At 37.9% G+C, this 22,700-nt stretch overlaps 1 protein-coding gene across 1 annotated transcript; it reads right to left on the bottom strand.

Annotated features, from left to right (window-relative positions):
* Nucleotides 1–767: 767 nt before the first annotated feature.
* Nucleotides 768–14,162, bottom strand: LOC118048976 (uncharacterized). Its single transcript, XM_073406387.1, is given in 9 exon segments — nucleotides 768–830; nucleotides 4,629–4,711; nucleotides 4,769–4,859; nucleotides 4,861–4,920; nucleotides 4,922–5,120; nucleotides 5,481–7,051; nucleotides 7,130–7,479; nucleotides 7,693–8,379; nucleotides 13,499–14,162. Coding segments are annotated over 9 exon segments (3,768 nt in total).
* Nucleotides 14,163–22,700: the final 8,538 nt, after the last annotated feature.

Raw genomic sequence — 22,700 nt, 5'->3', positions numbered from 1 at the left:
TTGTTTTGCTTTGTTTTCAGTATATTTATTGATTCTTGAGTCTGAAAATTATTATTAGAGTGCACTGCGAAGGCTACTAACTTTGATTTGTTGATTTCAATTCCTAAAGAAAGTAAACTGTGAGGTAAAAGCCATAATAAGCTTATTAGAGTGAAAAGCTTTGATTTTTTTTGTGTGATACACGAGAGGTGTGAGGATATACTTTGTGCTACTAACCAAATTTTGTGGATTCAAAGATGTCTGAAAACAACGAATCAGTGACATAAAACACTGACGTAGCTTTCCAATTACGAGCCATAGGCCAGTAACTTGAGCTGTTGTCTAGGACGTACAAGGATCTGAAAGATGTGGTGAATTCGATAAAGCAACATAATAGTGGGGCTGATTGCCGAGGAAATACGGTCCGTATGACCGTATGGAATGTCAGATCTGATGTTGAAGAGTTTGTTGATGAAAACGCAGATGCGGGTGAAGATGACTGTGAATTTCTGTGGACTAGGTACTTATGAAGATATGGATGGGGACTTGGACACTATTAAACTAAAAATTCCTAATTTTTAAGGTAAAAAGATCCCGAGGCTTATTTGGAGTGGGAGAAAAAGGTATATTGGATTTTTTTTTATTGCCATAGCTATTCTGAACAAAAAAAGATGAAATTGGTGATAATTGAGTTTACGGAGTATGCATTGATTTGGTGGGATCAGATTGTGATCAATAGGAGGAGGAATGGGGAGCGACCCGTTCAGACATGGGGGGAGATGAAAGTCTTAACGAGTAGATGATTTGTGCCAAACCACTATTACAAAGACTAATATCTGAAGCTCTAAGGTCTGAATCAAGGTTATAAGACAGTAGATGAATATCACAAAGAGATGGAGATAACAATGATTCGGGCCAATGTTGTTGATGATAGATAAGCCACCATGGCTAGATTTCTAAATGGGTTGAATCGGGACATTGCCAATGTGGTTGAGCTATAACACTATGTGGAGCTAAAGGACATGGTTCAAATGGCTACGAAGGTGGAGAGACAACTTAGAAAGGGGCATGCTTGGCCAGCGTTTAATTCGGGTTCTTCATCATCTTAAAAGCCAAATCTAAAGAGAGAGGGTATTGTCCGACCGAGCTCCTTTGTTCCTTCTATAACGGAACCACCAAAGGCTAAACTTGATGTCCCTATTGATGCTAAAGATAAATTTGAAACTCAATCTAAACGTACTCGTGATGTTAAATGTTTCAGGTGTCAGGGACATGAACATTATGCTTTAGAGTGTCCAAACAATAGAATCATGATGATTAGAGATAATGGTGATATGGAATTTGAAAGTGACAGATCTGATTGTGAAAGCATACCAGCATTGGAGGATAGTGATTGGGATCAATTAGCATTACCGGTTGAGGAGTCCTTGGTTATAAGATTATATTGCAGCTCATTAAAGATCCTTGTGGAACTAAGAAATTCCCAAAACCAGCTGCCACATCCTTGTAGGAAAAGAACCATAACCAAATAGGAAGTCCACAAGTCAAATGAAAGTAAATAATAAAATTCGTATAGCCTATGTTGACCAGTATTGCGGTGCCTTCCCAAACTCCAATTGACCTGAATTTTTAACTCAAGGTAGGCAAACATGTCTGGAGAGTCCACATAAAATGTTACCCTGATCCAATGGTTGGATTAAAAATTATGACTGTTGCCGTGAACCTGGATTGTTGCGTTTTTTATGCCAAAATCCGAATTTGACCTTACTTGGGTCATATCACAAGGCTGAACCGTATCAAATTGTAAGTGGGCCTCATAAGGAGGGTCCATTAGGGTTTATTTTAGTTTAGAGTCAGTATAAATAAGGACATAACCAAACATGTAAGGTTACACAATTTTCAGATCAATAAACTTCTTTTGCCGCACTTGTTTTGTGTTGGTGGGATAATTTCCCTTCCTTAGTTCTCTAAAGAACTGAAAACAACTTATCAATGAACAACTGGTTTCACGGCATCATCCTTATACTACTCGTTTGCAAATCAGATTAGTTGGGTGGGGGTTTTCCGTTTTCAATTATGCTGGTGCCTAGGTATAAGTTATCTTTATGTCAAACTCCTATCAAACCTGATTTATTGGCTTTTCGGGAATTAGTGTCTTTACGTGTGGTTTGCGTGATCATCTAATCACGAGGTTCACATCAATGGAGTTAAGGAATAGATTACTTTAAAGTATTGAATTTATTAGACAAAACTTGTTAAATTTGTCAAACTAGACCTTCGCAACATATTTGGAGTATAAATAAAAAAGTTTCTATGATTTAAGTTAGGCTAGAAACTAGACGTATCAAGCTTTCCAACCATATATGGTAGGCATAATAATTCATCCAAATGAGAGAGAACAATGTGTTTTAAGTTAGGATAAAAAAATCTATCAAAATATGCGAAAATTGAAGATTTGCACTCCATGGAGGAATTTTGGAATGAAAACTTTGTTTTTATTATCCTATTTTATTTATTCATTTAATGTTGAATAATTATTTTTAATTTTAATTTGTTCTAGCTCGTTAGACAATGTTTAGGAGTTTATTTATTATTGGATTTATATTAGTTGATTACTAGTTTAGGCTCATTAGACTGCAACCCAAAAGGGTACATTAAAGGAGACTTTATTATGTTTTTTTAGCTGCAAATTTCAGTAGTAAGTTGGAAAAATTCCCTGATAAGTGTTGGAATAAAAATGTTTATTTAATTTTTTTCGAGTTGGAGAATAATCGTGAGTTTTTCCTTATCCCAACACTCATCAAGGAATTTTTTTCAACTTGTTATTGAATTTTACAGGTAAAAAAACATAATATAGTCTCCATCTTTTGGGTTGCAAGCTAATGATCTTAAAATAGTAATCAACTAACATAAGTTTAATAATAAAATAAACCAATAAACATTGTCTAATGGGTTAGAACAAACTAAAATTAAAAATAATTATTCAATATTAAATAAATAAAATAGGATCTTTATTCCAAACTTCCTCCATGTAGCCTGAATCTTTAATTTTCGTATATTTTTTTGTAGATTTTCAGTCTTAACTTCAAACATATTATTCTTTCTCATCTGGATGAATTATTAGGCCTATCATATATGGTTAGAAACCTTGAGATGTCTAGTTTCCAACTCAACCTGAATCACAACAAAATTCCACTTGTAGCTCTTGATATGTCCAAAACCCTACACGAAAGTCTAGAGGGACAGATTTGACAAGATTTGTCTAGTAAATTTGACCATATAAAATAATATGTTCTCGAACTCCATTTGACCTGAACATTTACCGATATATTTTAAGGTCAAATTTAGACCTATCTTGGTTCGTATCAATCATACTAAGGTGTTAGTCAGCCGAGTTATTTGTGCGTAGAGTTTAGGATTTGTATGTTAAGATCACTAAGCAGATTCAAGCAAGTAATGCACAATATAAAATATAAATTGATTTATGAATAATATGTCCAAAACACTATACAATTATTAATCCTTTAAAGTCTCTCTTCCTCCTAATTTTTTTTATGCTTTAAATTCTTGGCTTCTTTCTTTCCTTGCTTTTATTTCTTTTTAGTTCATTATCTCGCATTAGATGAGGTCAAGCTTCTACAATCCTATATAAGTTGGTGGAGACACTAGACTTGAGATACTATATTTACACTTGTATGATTATAGACGATGAATCTCCACAATAATGAAGATCACAACCACTTGTTCTTTGAATGCTCCTATACGAAAGCATTATGGTGGAATGTTTGTGACAGATGCGACATTCCAAGAATGACAAAAAGCTTGGATGAATGGATTCGATTGGGCATTGTCACTTGGCATGGGAAAAGTTTCATCAACTTTTCTCGTAAACTGGGTTTCGCAGCTACAGTGTATTGTATCTGGCAAGAACGGAACTCAAGGATCTTTGCAGATGTGTTGATGTGAACCTCGTGATCACGTGGTCACGCAACCCACAATCAAGATTGAGATCTGATCCCGGAAAGCCGAAATAGGTCTGATATGAGTGCGACACAATGGAAACCTGCCCCAAGGCACCAACACTATTGGAATGAGTAGAATGACGCCACGAAGCCAGTTAATCTTCGATAAGTCAGATTCAGTTCGTTCAAGAACTGAAGAATGCAAGAATCACTCTCACACGTTAAAACTGAAAAATTCAGAATAATATTCATCAAAGCTGCCGAAATTGTGGCTTACATGAGTTTAAATAGTTCTTGAAAAGTTAATCCTAATGGACCCCTTATGTGGACTTATATGAGGTCCACTCAAAACTGGCCCAAAACCCTAAACTGAAAAGCCCATAACCCTAAAATGAAAAGCCCATAACTTAATCCAAACAAGCCTTGGATCCTAGCTGAAAACAAAGTATGAATTAAGCCCAAACAAGCCTTGGGCTGTAGCTAACAAAATAAAATAAAGCCCTTATCTCATGGCCCAAATAAGGTTGTATTGGACTCCTCTTCCACATGGATAAGATGTACTAGGATCTCCTCTTGATACTCCAATGGACCTTCCAATTCTGACTTGGTGGAAACCTTCAAAACCAATGCATTCAATGCGTCTTTCAATGTCTTTGTCTTGGACCGAGTCATTGGTCCATTTGGAACATGTAATGGGTCCTTGCTGGTGTTTCTGGGCTGGTCCGCATCATCCCCTCTCTCCTCGAAAGGATTCGACCTCGAATCAAAATCTGTGTCAAACAAAGTAAGATCAGCAACATTAAAGGTAGCACTAACACTATACTCACCTGGAAGGTCGATTTTGTATGCGTTGTCATTGATTCTCTCTAAAACCTGAAAAGGACCATCACCACGAGGCTGTAATTTTGATTTCCTTTGGTTTAGGAAATCGTTCCTTACGCATGTGCACCCATACCCAATCACCGGGTTGGAAAACAACCAGTTTTACGTCCCTTATTTGCTTTAGAAGCGTAAAGTCTGTTCTTTTTCTCTATTTGTAGTCGAACTCCCTCATGGAGTTCTCTCACCATCTTTGCCTTCTTTTCACCATCTAAACTTACCCTTTCTTCAAAAGGTAAAGGAATTAAGTCCATAGGAGTTAGTGGATTAAAACCATAAACAATTTCAAAAGGAGAAAAAGTAGTAGTTGAATGCACAGTTCTATTATAAGCAAACTCAACAAAAGGCAAACATTCTTCCCAACTTTTCAAATTCTTTTGAATTACAGCACGTAAAAGTTGGGATAATGTTCTATTCACTATCTCAGTTTGTCCTTCTGTTTGAGGATGGCATGTTGTCGAAAATAAGAGTTTAGTTCCCAACTTTCCCCATAAGGTCTTCCAAAAGTAACTAAGGAACTTAACATCACGATCTGACACTATACTCTTAGGAATGCCATGCAAACGTACAATCTCTCTAAAGAACAAGTCTGCGATATGAGATGCATCATCTGTTTTATGGCATGCAATGAAATGCGCCATTTTAGAAAACCTATCTACCACAACAAAGATAGAGTCTCTACCTTTCTTTGACCTAGGTAAACCTAAAACAAAGTCCATAGAGATATCTACCCAAGGTTCAGTAGGCACAGGTAGTGGTGTATATAGTCCATGCGGTTGTACTCTAGATTTTGCCTTTCTACAAGCAATGCACTGTTCACAAATTCGTTGCACATCTCTTTTCATCTTTGGCCAATAGAAATGCTCATGCAATACATCCAAGGTTTTCGCAACCCCAAAGTGACCCATTAAACCACCCCCATGTGCTTCACGAACAAGCAATTCATGTAAAGAACTAGTAGGAACACACAATCTATTTTCTTTGAACAAATAACCATCCATCAAATAAAACTTATCGAAAGCCGAATGTCCACATACATTATAAATCTCAGCAAAGTCAGAATCATTATCATACAATTCCTTCACATATTCAAAACCTAACAATCTAGTATTCATGGTGTGTAAAAGAACATACCTGCGCGAGAGTGCATCAGCTACGATGTTCTCTTTCCCTTGCTTATACTTGATTACGTAAGGAAAAGTTTCAATGAATTCAACCCATTTTGCATGCCTCTTATTCAACTTACCTTGTCCTTTCAGATGTTTCAAGGACTCATGATCCGAATGGATTACGAACTCTTTTGGCCACAAGTAATGCTGCCATGTCTCAAGTGCTCTTACCAAATCATAGAGTTCTTTGTCGTAAGTGGGATAGTTCAAGGTCGCTCCACTTAACTTCTCACTGAAATACGCAATAGGTCTCCGATCCTGCATCAAAACAGCACCTATTCCAATTCCAAACGCATCACATTCTATTTCAAATGCTTTTGTAAAGTCAGGTAAAGCCAAAACAGGTGCAGAACATAATTTGTCTTTCAAAAAAACAAAAGCCAACTCTTGTTTCTCCCCCCATCTAAACCCAACTGACTTTTTAACAACTTCATTCAAGGGCGCAGCTATTGTGCTGAAATCTTTCACAAAACGCCTGTAAAAACTAGCTAACCCATGAAAACTCCTTACCTCACTTACCGATTTGGGTGTAGGCCATTCCCGGATGGCCTTAACTTTCTCCTCATCCATCTCGATACCCTGTGCAGTTACAACATAGCCAAGAAACACAATTTTCTCCATGCAAAAGGCACACTTTTTAAGATTAGCATACAATTTCTCACTACGCAACACACTAAGTACATTACGCAAATGATCAAGATGCTCAGTTAAGTTCTTGCTATATATCAAAATGTCATCAAAATACACAACCACAAACTTACCTATGAATGCACGCAACACATGATTCATTAAACGCGTAAACATACTAGGTGCATTTGTAAGTCCAAACGGCATTACTAACCATTCATACAAACCATGCTTAGTCTTAAATGCTGTTTTCCATTCATCACCTTCTTTCATCCTAATTTGATGGTACCCACTTTTCAAGTCAATTTTAGAGAAAATACAGGATCCATGTAACTCATCTAACATGTCATCAAGCCTAGGGATGGGATGTCTATACTTTACCGTTATGTTGTTGATGGCTCGGCAATCAACACACATCCTCCATGTTCCATCCTTCTTTGGCACAAGTAGCACGGGTACAGCACACGGGCTCATACTCTCACGAATGTAGCCCTTTTCCATCAGCTCATCAACTTGCCTTTGAAGCTCCTTCGTCTCCTCGGGATTGCTTCTATAAGCTGGTCGGTTAGGAATTGAAGCTCCGGGTACGAAATCAATCTGATGCTCTATCCCCCTCAATGGTGGTAATCCGCTAGGAGTATCGTCGGGGAACACATCATCAAATCCCTGCAACAAAGAAATAGCAACACTAGGCACAATATGATCAAGATCATTAGTATTAAAGTAAGCCTCTTTGTACACAAGTAAGATCATTGGCTTGTTAGTGAAAAATGCAGATCTGACCTCACCCTCTCTAGCATAAAATTTGGGTTGTTTCTTTAGTTTTTCCACACAATTCTCATCACACTTGCTGACTTTCTTCACTCCTCTTGTCTTACCTCCACTCTCGGCCAGATTTGGGTGTTTTTGAGTTGTGGTCAAATGGTTTGATTTGTTTGGGGTGTTGGCCGAATATTTGCTTGTGTTTGGATGGGTGGCCGAATGGGTTGTAGTGGTTTGGGTTCTAGCCGAATCTGATGGTCTTCTCTCCCCTTGTTCCTCACCTTGATTTTCTCTCCCCATCGCCTCATGCTCACTTTTTAGCTTTATTTGATCATCATACACCTGTTTGGGTGTAAGAGGTACAAGAGTGATGGTTTTATCATCTTTTACAATGGTATACCTATTTTTAACCCCATCATGAATTGCCTTCCTATCATATTGCCATGGTCTCCCCAACAAGATGTGACTTGCTTGCATTGGTACCACGTCGCACAGAACTTCATCAACATATTTCCCAATCGAAAATGGAACCACAACCTGTTTAGTCACTTTCACTTCACCACTATCATTCAGCCATTGCAATCTATATGGTTTAGCATGCTTAGCAGTACACAAATTCAGTTTACTAACAAGGGTGGCACTGCAAACATTAACACAGCTTCCACTATCTATAATTAAACCACACACCTTTCTTTGTACGTAACAACACGTATGGAAGATGTTCTCCCTTTGTTCATTAGTATCATCTTCTTTGACCTGAACCTGAAGTGTTCGCCTTAAAACCAAGGACTCCTCAACCGGTAATGCTAACTCATCCCCATCACTATCCTCCAATGGTGGCATGCCTTCACAATCAGAACTGTCACTTTCAGATTCCACATCACCATTATCTCTAATCATCATGATTCTCTTGTTTGGACACTCTGAAGCATAATGTCCATGTCCCTGACACCTGAAACATTTAACATCACGAGTACGTTTAGGTTGAGTTTCAGATTTACCTTTGGCATCAGTAGGGACATCAACTTTTAGCCTTTGGTGGTTCAGTTCTAGATGGACCAAAGGATCTTGGGCGGATAGTGCCCTCTCTCTTTAGATTCGGCTTCTTTTTTTTTTTTGGTAAGCTGACTTATGTATTAAAAGAAAATGATACAAAGAATATAATGGGCATACCCAAGATTTACAATGAGGACAGAAACGAAAACCAACAAATGGTTCAGTTCTAGATGGACCAAATGCTCATATCTGAACCTGACCAAAGAAAGGATCTCATAATTTGCTCAACATTTTTCACTACTTCCCCAGGTAATAGGAATAGAGATGCCCAATAGACCTGGATGGAGAATAAGACTGAGTTAATCAGTTGTACTCGCCCTGCGAAAGAGAGTGTTCTACAGGTCCAATGTCGAACTTTGGCGGTAATTCGATCCACGAGGCCCTTACAATTAACAGCCTTTAGTCTGGACGAGATAAGAGGCACTCCCAAATATTTCATAGGAAGCTCCCCCTCTCTAAACCCAAGAATACTGATAATCTGTTCCCTCTCAGCTCCTAACGAACCGCTCAAGAAGATGTCACTTTTGTTTGGATTTGGATATAGACCTGATAAGAACCTGAAACTCTGTGAGTACATTTTTTGATCATACGGATTGAATGTACATCCCCTTTGCTGAATATCATCAAGTCGTCGGCAAAGCAAAGATGAGAAATTCTGTCCTTCTTGCATCTCCAGTGGAACTTGAAGTTTTGGTTGGCACTCATATTGCAGAACAGCCCTGACAGGATTTTCCATGCATAGGACAAACAAATATGGAGATAATGGATCACCTTGTCTCAGCCCTCTCCCCCCTTGGAAGTAACCCGCAAGTTCACCGTTGACGTTGATTGAGAATTGACATGATGTAACACAAACCATGATCCAATCAATGACTGTTCTAGGGAATCCCATTTTTATCAACGTAGCATCAACGAAATCCCACCGAACAGAGTCATAAGCCTTCATCAGGTCTACTTTCATAGCACAACGAGCAGGACCCGTAGTTGTGTGATAGCCTTTCATTAGTTCCTGAGACAAAAGAATATTGTCGCTGATTCTCCGTCCAGAGATAAAAGCTGTTTGATACGGACCTACTAAGGATGGTAAAACAACTTTCATTCTCCCAGCTAGAATCTTCGCGATGCATTTGTATACTGTATTGCAGCAAGATATAGGACGAAAATTTGTCAACCTCGTAGGATTAGCAACTTTAGGGATAAGGGAAATGGATGTAGCATTCATTTCTTTAAGCATTCTACGAGTCTGGAAGAAGGAGCTAACAGCGTTGATTACATCTTCCCCCACTATGTGCCACATTCTTTTGAAGAAACCTGCGTTGAAGCCATCTGGACCAGGAGCTTTGTTGTTTTTCAAACTAAACATAGCATGCTTAATCTCCTCTCTTGTGACATCTTGTGCTAGTACATGCTGTTGAGTTGCCGACAATTTGTAAATAATTGCCGATTGCATCACTTCCTCGTTCAGGACCCTAGGCATCTGTTTCACTCCCAATACACGCTGGAAGTATGCAATTACTTCTGATTTGACTGCCTCGTGTCCTTCAGCGACTTCTCCATCCTCCCTTGTAACCGAGAGAAGCTTATTTCTATTCTGTCTACCATTTACTGATTTGTGAAAGTAGCTAGTATTCTGATCCCCCAAGCTAAGCCATTGTATCCTTGCCTTTTGTCTGAAAAAAACACTCTTCCGCCCTGACAGTAGAAGCATAGTTACGAACAGCATCTCTTTCTCGCATACGCAATGTTGGATCCTCAGGCGCTGTATGCAGAGCTTGTTGAGCCCTATCCATGTGATCTTTTGCATCTTTGACTCTATCGGAAATATTGGAGAAGTGAGTCTTATTGAAATGTTTAAGTTCCTGCTTTAGCTTCCTTAGTTTGTAACACAGTTGATACATTGGACAACCTCCTGAATGCTGATCCCATACTTTCTTCACCAAGGGCATGAACTCGTCATGATCCATCCACATATCGAAGAATCTGAATGGTTTCTTTATGTTCTGAACATTGCCAGTGACTTTTACCACCATGGGAGAATGATCTGACATACCAGCAGGCAAGAATCTCGCTTCCGACAATGGGAAGCGCATATTCCACTTCTCATTCACAAGCACTCTATCTAGTTTCCGCATAATCATATTCTCAGGACATTGGTTCGTCCAAGTATAATGCATACCTGAATACCGAAGATCATCCACTTTCGCTTCACGTATACATGTTTCCAATCTGTCCATATGACCAGCCCACGTAGAAGACCCCCCCTAACCTCTCTGACTGGTTGCGGATAGCATTAAAGTCGCCCCATAAGAATCCATGGGGTTGACTCCCATCCATCACTACGACTCACAATATCAGACCATAAAAGCCTCACGTACAGATGCATTATTGTCTCCGTAAATGATTGAAGTATTAAAACAGATATTGGTAGCTAATATCATGACAGAAACATGGATAGCCTGGTCTGACATTCCCAGAACATCCACCTTCACCAAATCAGCATTCCAACAAACCCAAATACGACCACGACAAGAGAAATCATAATTATACAAGAATGACCAATTACGCAGAAGAAGTTGCGAAACATTATCTTTATTCCTGTCTCTAACCCGAGTTTCAACCAAACCAAAAAAAACCATCCTCTCTTGATGGATGAGCTGACGCAGTTCTGAATGCTTTATGGATCATTCAAACCTCTAACATTCCAACATCCAATAATCATAGGGAAATAGAGAGGAGTACCAAACATCAACACACGGATTACCTTGACTTGCCCCCCCTCGAGGAGCCAGATTTCTTACTCTTCTTTGAAAAGCCTGGAGAACCCGTTTTCTTTTTTTCTAGAGAGTCTCTAGCCTTGCTAGCTAATTGATTAATAAAAGTTTCCCCGTCAGAAGAAATCGGACTTTGCGGACTTGTTGGGATCAGTGACGTCGACTCCTTATCATCATCTTCCTCACCTGTACCACCTCCCATAACTCCAATATCAACATTCACCTCATGACTAACAGGGTTCATGGTTGCATTACAGATGGTTGAACTTTGATCTAAAGAAGTACATGCATCCCCTTCCTCCGGCACCATGTCTGCTCGTAAGCTCTTCAAAATAAGAGGAGAGGTAGGATTTTCATCTTCATAACAACCAGCATTGGGCACATCTAATGTCGCAGATTCATTCGTATTACAATCAGCACTCTGTAAAGCAGATGCTAAACAACCATTCTCATTACAATTAAGCTCTTTAGATGCCAAACAATCATTCTCACCAATCGTAACACCCTTATTTCGTTTACCAACTACCTACCATTGAAGCTGATTCTGCTTATTATCTGCATGTTTAGAGTTCACAGCTCCTATTTTCCTTTTGCCCTCTGCCCCCATTGTACGATCATCAACTTTACTGGTAGCACATATCGCTGTGGTATGTCCAAAGACATTGCAATTATTGCACCTTGAAGGAATCCATTCGTAATCCGCTGAAATTGTTATGAATAACCCATTTGGACAGCGAAGGTCGTATTCCTTCACCAGCGTTTTCGAAGCTTCTATCTCAACGCAAACTCTTGCGTAGCTAAGCCTTTTACGCAACAATGTAGTAAGGTCAGCATGAAGGGGAACCCCAATAGCACTCGCTACACAACTCAGCCCCTTAACAGTCCAATACTCGAGAGGAACATTGTAGAGCTTAACCCATACCGGAACTCTATCCAGATCATCTTTCAAAAATTGCATGTTCGGATGCCAACATTTAAGCACCAAAGGTCTGTTGGCCATGTGCCATGGGGCTCTCTCCAGAACATTAGTGGCGCGATCGACAGAATCAAAAGTGAAGAGAAAGAATCCATTATCAGAAGATAAAACTTCGGATAGACCGTGGGAGCCCCATATTCTTTTAGCAATAGAATTAACAACAGGATAGGGTAATTTCTGACCCACGAAATGACCAACTAGAGTGGATTTCCAAAGTTCACAGCCATCCTCAAACACATCAAGTGGAGGAGCTACTGTCACACGACCATCAGTTATCGCGGGGGGAGCAAAATGCAAGTTACGGACTGGATTCATATCAAGGGACATCCTACCCTTATTTTCATCAACATCAGAGCCCTTCAAAGCATTTAAAAAATTCAATTTGGGGCTAAGGTGTAGCTGTTCTTGTTGCTTAGACCCAACCTTCAACTCATCACCTTTAGAACCCAACACAGGATTCATGTCATGACTATTTAGCATGTCTTGGAGCTCTAATTGTAAAGTATGTCCAGATTTAACTCCATTGTGTTGTTCAATGTCAGAGCTAACCATTGGAACAAATTTGACAGCAGAACACAAAGACAATTTGGCAGCATACAAATACTAGAAAAAACTCAGTCCAAGAAGCACTAATAAGCGACCAGCACTATGATTGGAACACCGATTAGTTCAAACATCCCAACGGTTCAAAGGAAGATACACATGTTATGTATAACATATTCAAAAATCAGCACAGTTTAACGGTTGGATCGCCGCAGATCTTAATTATACCGAAACTGACCTGAGAATGACGACCTTCTGTTGAACATGTAGACAACGTTTCTGGAGGCTTAGTTTCTAATCTCCACCGTTCAGAATGAGTATCATAACCGGATTCATCACATATCCAAAAATAAGCTTGATCCAACGGTGGAATAAGGAGAAATATGCCGGCGGCTCTGACTGTTCCGAGAAGGATTTCTCCAGAAATATTCAAATGGCTGGCTTCCGCAGGAGGAATCCAATATGGACGATCCCTCTGGACAGAATGTAGGCAATATCGATGTTCACAACATACCAAAAAATAGTCTGGATCCAACGGTATAACAAGGCAAAACGGGCCGGCGACACTGACAGCACTAGGGGGTTTTCCAGAAAATTTCAATTGTCCAGATTTCTTAAACGGCGGCAGCTTTAGAAGATCCCTCCGGTCAGAATGTAGACAATAGTTCAGTTCACAACATAACCAAATCTTGGCTTGATCCAACGGTGGTCGCCGGAGTTACGGCTGTTGGAGCACCGCCCCTTTGAATCTTTCCTCTCTAACCTCTCTCTAACCTCTCTCTAACGCCCAAAGGAGGGGTGCAACACTTGGTGAGATAATCTCCCTTCCATGGTTCTCTAAAGAACTGAAAACGACTTCAGATTCGGCTTCCAAGATGATGACCGAATTAAACGCTGGCCGAGCATGCCCCCTCCTAAGTTGTCTCTCAACCTTCGTCGCCATGTGAACCATGTCCTCTAGCTCCACATAGTGTTGTAGCTCAACCACATTAGCAATGTCCGGATTCAACCCATTAAGAAATCTAGCCATGGTGGCTTCTCTATCCTCAACAACATTAGCCCGAATCATTGCTATCTCCATCTCTTTGTGATATTCATCTACTGTCTTATAACCTTGATTCAGACCTTGGAGCTTCAGATATAAGTCTCTATAATAGTGGTTTGGCACAAATCGTCTCCTCATTAAGACTTTCATCTCCCCCCAAGTCTGAACGGGTCGCTCGTCATTCCTCCTCCTACTGATCACAATCTGATCCCACCAAATCAACGCATACTCCGTAAACTCAATTATCACCAATTTCACCTTTTTCTGTTCAGAATAGCTATGGCAATCAAAAATCCAATCTACCTTTTTCTCCCACTCCAAATAAGCCTCGGGATCGTTTTTACATTGAAAGGTAGGAATTTTCAGTTTAATGGTGTCCAAGTCCCCATCCATATCTTCATGAGTGCTCATGCCACGGAAATTCACATTCCTCCTAGCCCTGTTCGGTCCAGACCTGATTCCTTGGCCAGCTGATGCAAAATCATAGTCATCTTCTCCCGCATCTGCGTTTTCATCAACAAACTCTTCAAAATCAGATCTAACATTCCGTGCAGCCATACGGACCGTATTTCCCAGTCGATCAGCCCCACTATTCTGTTGCTTTATCAAATTCACCTCATCTTTCAAATCCTTGTACGTCCTAGACAACAGCTCAAGTTGCTGGCCTATGGATCGCAATTGCAAAGCTACGTCAACGTTTTGTGTCGCTGATTCGTTGTTTTCAGACATTCTTTGAATCTGCAAAATTTGGTCAGTAGCACAAATATATCCTCACACCTCTCGTGTATCACACAAACAAAAATTAAGGCTTTTCACTATATTAAGCTCTCTATGCCTTTTACCTCACAACTTGCTTTCTTTTGGTTCTTTAGGAACTGAAATCAACAAATCAAAGTCAATAGCCTTCGCAGCGCACTCTAAATATAATTTTCAGACTCAAGAATCAATAAATATACTGAAAACAAAGCAAAACAAAACTAGGATTACGATTTTGCGAGTAGCAATGCAAATTCGTACGAATTGTGGACGAAACGAAGACACGAAATAAAACAGAAGCGAATGTTAAGAAAACAATTACTTGACTCCTAGATAATCCAAACATAGCAGAAACAAAAATATTTGGACAATGTTCGAACCCTACGGTTTTCTTTTAATTCATAAGTCAGCTTACCCAAAAAAAAAAAAAATTTGGACAAAACTAAACAGCAAAGATCATGTTTTGAAACTCGAGGCAAATCTAACCTATTACGCAATTTTACGTAACAGAATTGAAACCCAGACCAAACGATCTCGAAATGACCTCAAATTCAATATTTAGTATTGCAATACTATGAAAACACCAAAAATCAATTTATAGGTCGTTCTATAATGTCTAGGTACCCAAACCCCTTGTATGATCAGTTTGCGGCAGAATTGAACCTCCAATTAAAACCTCCAGAAACCCATATCAAAATAATCCCAAATTTAATATGTGATGCAATCGCATACCCAATACTCATAATATGAAGTTTCAATAGATTCCAAGGTGTTTTACCTAGGGTTCACTAAGAGTAGTGTTTTTGCGGCAGAATTGAAACTCGAATTAAAACCTCAAGCAAATAATATCAGAATAAGCCCAAATTTGATATATCATGCGATCCCACCCCCAATAGACTGAATATGAAGTTTAAATTGATTCCAAGGTGGTTTGCTTATGGTTCACCAAGATTTGTGTTTCTGCGGCAAAAATTGAATGATCCTTCAAATTTCAACTAATCACTCTTTTCTCTATTTCTTTCTGATTTTTTTTTTCTTTTAACAAACTGATATGATTAGAGGCAGTAACAAGATGAAATATAAACTTTTTTTTTTTTTTGCTTAGATGACACAGACACGAAGAACAAGAAGATGGATGCAAACACTAAAAAACTTAAGGGACACTAAAAAAAAAAAACGAAAATAACAGAATGATATGACCTTGTTTCGGAGCCTAGCTCTGATACCAACTGATGCGAACCTCGTGATCACGTGGTCACGCAACCCACAATCAAGATTGAGATCTGATCCCGGAAAGCTGAAATAGGTATGATATGAGTGCGACACAATGGAAACCTGCCCCAAGGCACCAACACTATTGGAATGAGTAGAATGACGCCACGAAGCCAGTTAATCTTCGATAAGTCAGATTCAGTTCGTTGAAGAACTGAAGAATGCAAGAATCACTCTCACACGTTAAAACTGAAAAATTCAGAATAATATTCATCAAAGCTGCCGAAATTGTGGCTTACATGAGTTTAAATAGTTCTTGAAAAGTTAACCCTAATGGACCCCTTATGTGGACTTATATGAGATCCACTCAAAACTGGCCCAAAACCCTAAACTGAAAAGCCCATAACCCTAAAATGAAAAGCCCATAACTTAATCCAAACAAGCCTTGGATCCTAGCTTAAAACAAAGTATGAATTAAGCCCAAACAAGCCTTGGGCTGTAGCTAACAAAATAAAATAAAGCCCTTATCTCATGGCCCAAATAAGGTTGTATTGGACTCCTCTTCCACATGGATAAGATGTACTAGGATCTCCTCTTGATACTCCAATGGACCTTCCAATTCTGACTTGGTGGAAACCTTCAAAACCAATGCATTCAATGCGTCTTTCAATGTCTTTGTCTTGGACCGAGTCATTGGTCCATTTGGAACATGTAATGGGTCCTTGCTGGTGTTTCTGGGCTGGTCCGCATCATGTGTCTAAAGCTTCGAATTTGGTTTTTGATTAAATCGAATGTATCATTCGCGATAAGCTTGTTTTGATGAGGAACGTTCAACAAACAGATGAAAACATAAGGATCCAAAGACTTTGGAGGGTCAATAACATGGACTCTTAATTTGATGTTTAGCTGGTTGTTTTTGTACCCTTAGCATATCTAGTTGGTCTAAGTTTTTGTTGTGTTATGTGGCTAGCCTGTAGCCATTTGTTGGTTTTCGTTTCTGTTCACATTGTAAATCTTGGGTATGCCCATTATATTCCTTGTATCGTTTTCTTTTAATACATAAGTCAGCTTACCAAAAAAAAAAAAAAATTATAGACGATGAAGGGTAGTCCAAATTATTGAGGGTTTAAGCTTTAGCTTATGCTTTTGGTTTGATTTATTTGAACTTTATTTATTGGGATTAATTAAGTTATTTTTAGATATTTTATTTATTTGGCTATAAGCCCAAATATTTTGTTTAGTTAGTAGTTAGTATTTATATCATATTTCTCTAAATATTAAAGAGTTATTGATGAATTGAATAAAATTGCAAAGCTATAGACTTTTCCCGCTCTCATTCTTGTCTTCTCTAGCCTTTTCTTTTTTGTGCTCTTTGCTTCTTATTAAAACAAATAAATTAAATTTTATCTCTTTAAATATGTTAATTTGATTTATTTATTAATTGAATTAAAATTAAAATTAAAACTACAATAAAATTGGTTTCAACTTGTCACCTTTCCAAATAGCCTATTAAAAGTTAATAATACCATATTCAACAAATACTAAAGCATAAAAAGCTTATGAGATTTATTAAAAACCTTACTTTTAAAGTGTGTTTAGAAGGATGGTGATAACCTTTAGAACATATTTTTTGCCTGAAAATACTTTCAAATTATATATTTTTTTATTTTTTTAAAAAATTATTTTTAACATCAATACATAAAATAATTCAGAAATATATAAAGAATATAATTTTAAACAAAAAAATATTAAATTAAAAAAATGGTGTTCCAAACGCTATCTAAATTAAAAAAACCTTTTAGTACTAGCGAGCGGGGTACACGGACTCATCACCTTATCATATACTAAAGGCTTAGTTGAAAATACGGTGCAAATTGCGTTCCTTTAAATTTTTTTAAAAAATTTATTAAAAATTACATTTTTTATATTTTCAGATATTTTAATATATTGATATTAAAAATAATTTTTTAAAAATTAAAAAAAAAATATTATTTTAATATATTTTTAAATAAACCACAATTTTAACCAGAATATCTCTTTCCTAGCATCATCAACATCATGTTACAACCTGCATTGTCTATTGAGACTTGAACAGTAAACATAACAGTGAAAAATACTAATCAAATCAAAAAATTATAATTGATCACGTCAGATTGCATGAACGAAAAATGTAGCGAATGGAGTGCTAGAGATTGAAGGTGGTTATTCATTGTTGGAGATAACTCTGATCCTGTTGAAGATAAATCTGATCCTAAGATAAACTCAGTCAAAACATGATGACTATCCCTAATATCCTGCAGCAACAACTCTATTACAATTGTGATAATATTTTTGAGTTTTGAATAGCTAAAGTATAGGATGCAGTTATAAACGTTTGTGTTTAAATATACACAATGTACATACTACCTGTTAATGAAAAATAAAAGGAATATTTTTTCATTCATCTGCGTCTTTCTCTGTATTAATCTAAGTTTGAGATTCTTCATGGTATTAGAGCTTTTTTAAAAGACTCACATCTAAATCATTATTCAAAATGTCTGCCTTCCAAAAGTCTTCAACTTCCCTTAATACTGCAAATAATCTTCCCATCTTCTCCCATCCACCTTACCAAACTCACATGGTTGAATTACCCTACTTGGAAAGCTACCATGTTACCCTACCTCAAAAGGTCAAAAAGTATATGGTTATGTTGATGGCACTGTTCAGGAACCTTCAACGACCATCACTCTCTCTGATGGCTCTACAACTCCCAATCCAGCTTATGATATTTGGGAAACTCAGGATAATCTTATTCTTAGCTGCATCAATTCATCTCTCTCTGATGAAGTGCTTGCCCAAGTTGCTCATTGTAGCACCTCTGTTGCTGTTTGGTTGTCTCTCAGTTCTCTTTTTGCATCCCAACCTCGTGCTAAAGCAATTCATGTTCGCTCTCAACTTTCCACTTTGCGAAAAGGAAATCAATCAGCAACTGAATACTTTATGACCATTAAACGTCTTACTAATGACTTAGCAATTGCTGGTCAACCATTGAACTGTGATGACATTATCACTTATTTGCTTGCCGGTCTTGGTCCTGAATATGATACTCTCATTTCAATGATATCTCACTGAGATAATTCTCTCACTTTGGACGAGCTTTTCTCTATACTCCTAACATGTGAAGCTAGGATTCAGCATCACAATCAAACCTTATCTATTCCCATGGCTTCAGCCAATATTGCTAGTCGCCAACAATATTATTCTGCAGGCAAGAACCGAAACAAATTCTCTGCTCCTTAAGGCAGGAGGCGTCCTCAATTTATTTCTACTCGTGGAGGTTACCGTGGTAATAATAATATTTGTTGTCAATTATGTGACACACCTGGTCATATAGCTTCTCGTTGCTAGAAACTTTTTGATCCAAACTTCCAACCTCCACCACCACGTTCACGTCCTCAAGCAAACCTTGCCTCTCATAAGTTTCAGCATCAATTCATTGAACAAGAGTGGCATCCTGACACTGGCGCGACTCATCATCTGACTAACAATATGAGCAATCTGAATATCCAGAGTAATGATTTTTCTAGAAATGATTAAATTTACATTGGAGACGGTTCAGGTTTGAAAATCACTCATACTGGAACTACATCTCTATCTACCTCTTCTTCTTCTTTTGTTCTTAATAACATTCTTATCGTACCACAAATTACCCAAAATCTTTTATCTGTTCAAAAATTTGCTCAAGACAATAATGTTTATTTTGAGTTTCATAGTTTTTTTTTTATTATTATTAAGGATTACTCGGGGAACGTCCTACATAAAGGCTTTATGTCTGATGGTCTCTATTCATTCTCTCTATCACTTCAACATTGCCTTCCATCTGCATTTCTTGGTGTTCGAATCTCTATCAAAAACTCGCATCGCTGTCTTGGTCATGCTTCCTATAGTACTATCAAACATGTGTTCTGCCACAATAATAATTTACCTGTTAGCTCTACTATGAGACAAAATATTTGTCCTGAGTGTGCAATGGCTAAAAGCCATAATTTACCCTTTTCTACTTCTATTTCATCTGTTTTTAGACCTCTTGAATTAATTTTATTATGATGTTTGGGGGCCTAGCTCGGTCGTTTCAACTTATGGATCTCTTATTACGTTTGTTTTTTGGATACTTTCACCAAATTTATTTGGATATTCCTTTAAAATTAAAATCAGATGTTGAACCTATTTTTATTCAATTTCAAAAATATGTTGAATGACATTTTGATTTAAAAATTAAAGCAATTCAAACGGATTGGGGGGGGGGAGTATCAAAGTTTAAATAATTATTTCAAATCATGTGGAATTCAACATCGTATATCATGTCCTTGTACACATGAACAAATGGGTTCTGTTGAACGTCGACATCGTCAAATTGTTGAAATGGGCTTAGCCCTACTAGCTCCCTCAAATTTACCTCAACCTTATTGGGAAGATGCCTTTTTAACTGCCATGTATTTAATCAATCGTCTTCCCTCTAAAGTCATTACCAACAAATCACCTTTTGAAATGACTTATAATTAAAAACCCAGCTATTTGTTTCTACATGTTTTTGGATGTGCCTGTTGGCCGAACTTGCGTCCTTATAACAAACATAAAATTGATTTTTGTTCAAAAACTTGTATTTTTCTTTGCTACAGTCTTTCACACCAGGGCTATAAATGTCTCGATTTAGCTTCAGGTAAATTATATGTTTCTCGTCATGTCATTTTTTATGAGTCTTTGTTTCCCTATTAAAAAGACTCCTCAACATCTGCTCTTTCCACACAAACTTCTCATTTACCCTCCTCCTTAATTCAACCGAGGATTCCTAATGATCATTCAGGATCAAATTCATGTTTAAATACTCCACCAATTACTCACCTCATTCCACTGCATTAGGGTCCTTTGGATGTTTAGTCTACTCTAAATTGTTCAGATGGTATTACTGCGCCAGTTAGGGAAACCTCTCTACACTTCCATATTGTTGCAGAATCTCCACTTTCCAGTGACAATCTGATGCCACACCGGATGATTACTAGATCACAAACACAATCTCTCAAGCCAAAGACCCCTTATGTTGGTATAGCCCGATATCCACTCCCTTAATGTTTCTTAACTAATCATGTTTCCTCTGATGCAGAACCTTCTTGCTTCTTTGAAGCCAACAAACATCACCACTGGCATGATGCTATGGACAATGAGTTCAACGCCCTTATAACCAATGGTACTTGGGATCTTGTCTCTCCTACACAAGATACAAATATTATTGGAAGTAAATGGGTGTTCCGCGTAAAATGCAATGCAGACGGCAGTCTTAAGCATTTTAAAGCGCGACTAGTGGCCAAAGGTTACCATCAACAACCAAGTCTGGACTTCACAAAAACTTTTAGTCCAGTGGTTATAGCAAATACTATATGCTTGGTATTGTCTTTCGCAATTACACGACAGTGGACCATTCGTCAGATAGATATACAAAATGCATTCTTACATGGCCAACTTCAGGAGGAAATTTATATGCAACAACCTCAAGGCTATATTCATCCTAACTTTCCTCATCATGTGTGTCGCCTTAAGAAGAGCTTATATGGTCTTAAACAAGCACCGCGAGCCTAGTTTTCTCGCTTAACAGAAACATTGCAGCAGCTGGGATTTGTTGGTTCTAAAGCAGATACATCTTTATTCACACTTCATCAGCTCACCTACTCTATCTTCATCCTTACATATGTTGATGATATCATCATCACTGGATCCTCTTCAATTGAAATTAATACCTTCATCCAGTGGCTTGGTGAAATCTTCCCTGTCAAAGACTTAGGCATCCTGTCATTTTTTCTTGGTGTAGAAGCATTGTTTAAAGGGCTTGATCTCTTTCTCACTCAACGAAAGTATGTTGCCAATTTATTACAGAAAAATTAATATGCACAAAGCCAGGCCATGTACAACTCCTATGAGTACAACTTGCCACTTATCTAAGTTTGAAGGTGTAGATTTTTTCTGATCCACAACTTATAGAAGCACAGTTGGTGCTTTACACTACTTGGTTTCACTTGCCCGGATACAGTGGATTATGGCCTTCATTTCACAAGTCTATCAGATCATTCTCTCCATGCATACAGTGATGCCGACTGAGCTGCCGATAAAGATGACAGGTGTAGTATTGGGCATACTGTATTTTCCATGGCTCTAATCTTATCAATTGGAGTTGTAAACAACAACAAACTATTGCTCGCAGCAGTACTGAGTCGGAATACAAATCACTATCCAACACAGCAACTGAATTACATTGGATCCAATCCATTCTCCATGATCTACAGTTCCCTTTGCCAACCAGTCCACAGTTATGGTGTGATAATATTGGTGCGATAATATTGGTGCAAATATATTTGTCCTCTAATCCAATCTTCCATGCAAGAACTAAACATATTGAAAATAGATTTTCACTATGTACGAGATCAAGTCTTGGCAAATAAACTTCAGGTCTCATTTCTCTCTACAAAGCAGCAACTTGCTGATTTACTGACCAATCTTTATCCTCTGCTCGTTTTCAGCTTCTGCGCAACAACCTTCATGTTCAAGATTTGCCCATTGGTTAAAGGGGGCGTGTTGGAGATAACTCTAATCCTAATTGAAGATAAATATGATCCTAAGATAAAATTCAGTCAAAACATGATGACTATCCCTAATATCCTACAACAACTCTATTACAATTGTGATAATATTTTTGAGTTTTGAATAGCTAAAGTATAGGATGCAGTTATAAACGTTTGTGTTTAAATATACACAATGTACATACTACCTGTTAATGAAAAATAAAAGAAATATTTTTCATTCATCTGCGTCTCTCTCTGTATTAATCTAAGTTTGAGATTCTTCATCCATGGAGGAAACTTGGTGTCGAATAGCAAGCAAAGCATCAACAGCAGGAAATAAAGGTGCGGTTATTCCCTACCGCTACCTCCTGCA

This window comes from Populus alba, chromosome 18, assembly GCF_005239225.2.
Source record: "Populus alba chromosome 18, ASM523922v2, whole genome shotgun sequence".
Classification (NCBI taxonomy): domain Eukaryota; kingdom Viridiplantae; phylum Streptophyta; class Magnoliopsida; order Malpighiales; family Salicaceae; genus Populus; species Populus alba.
This window is presented reverse-complemented; position numbering and strand designations above follow the sequence as displayed.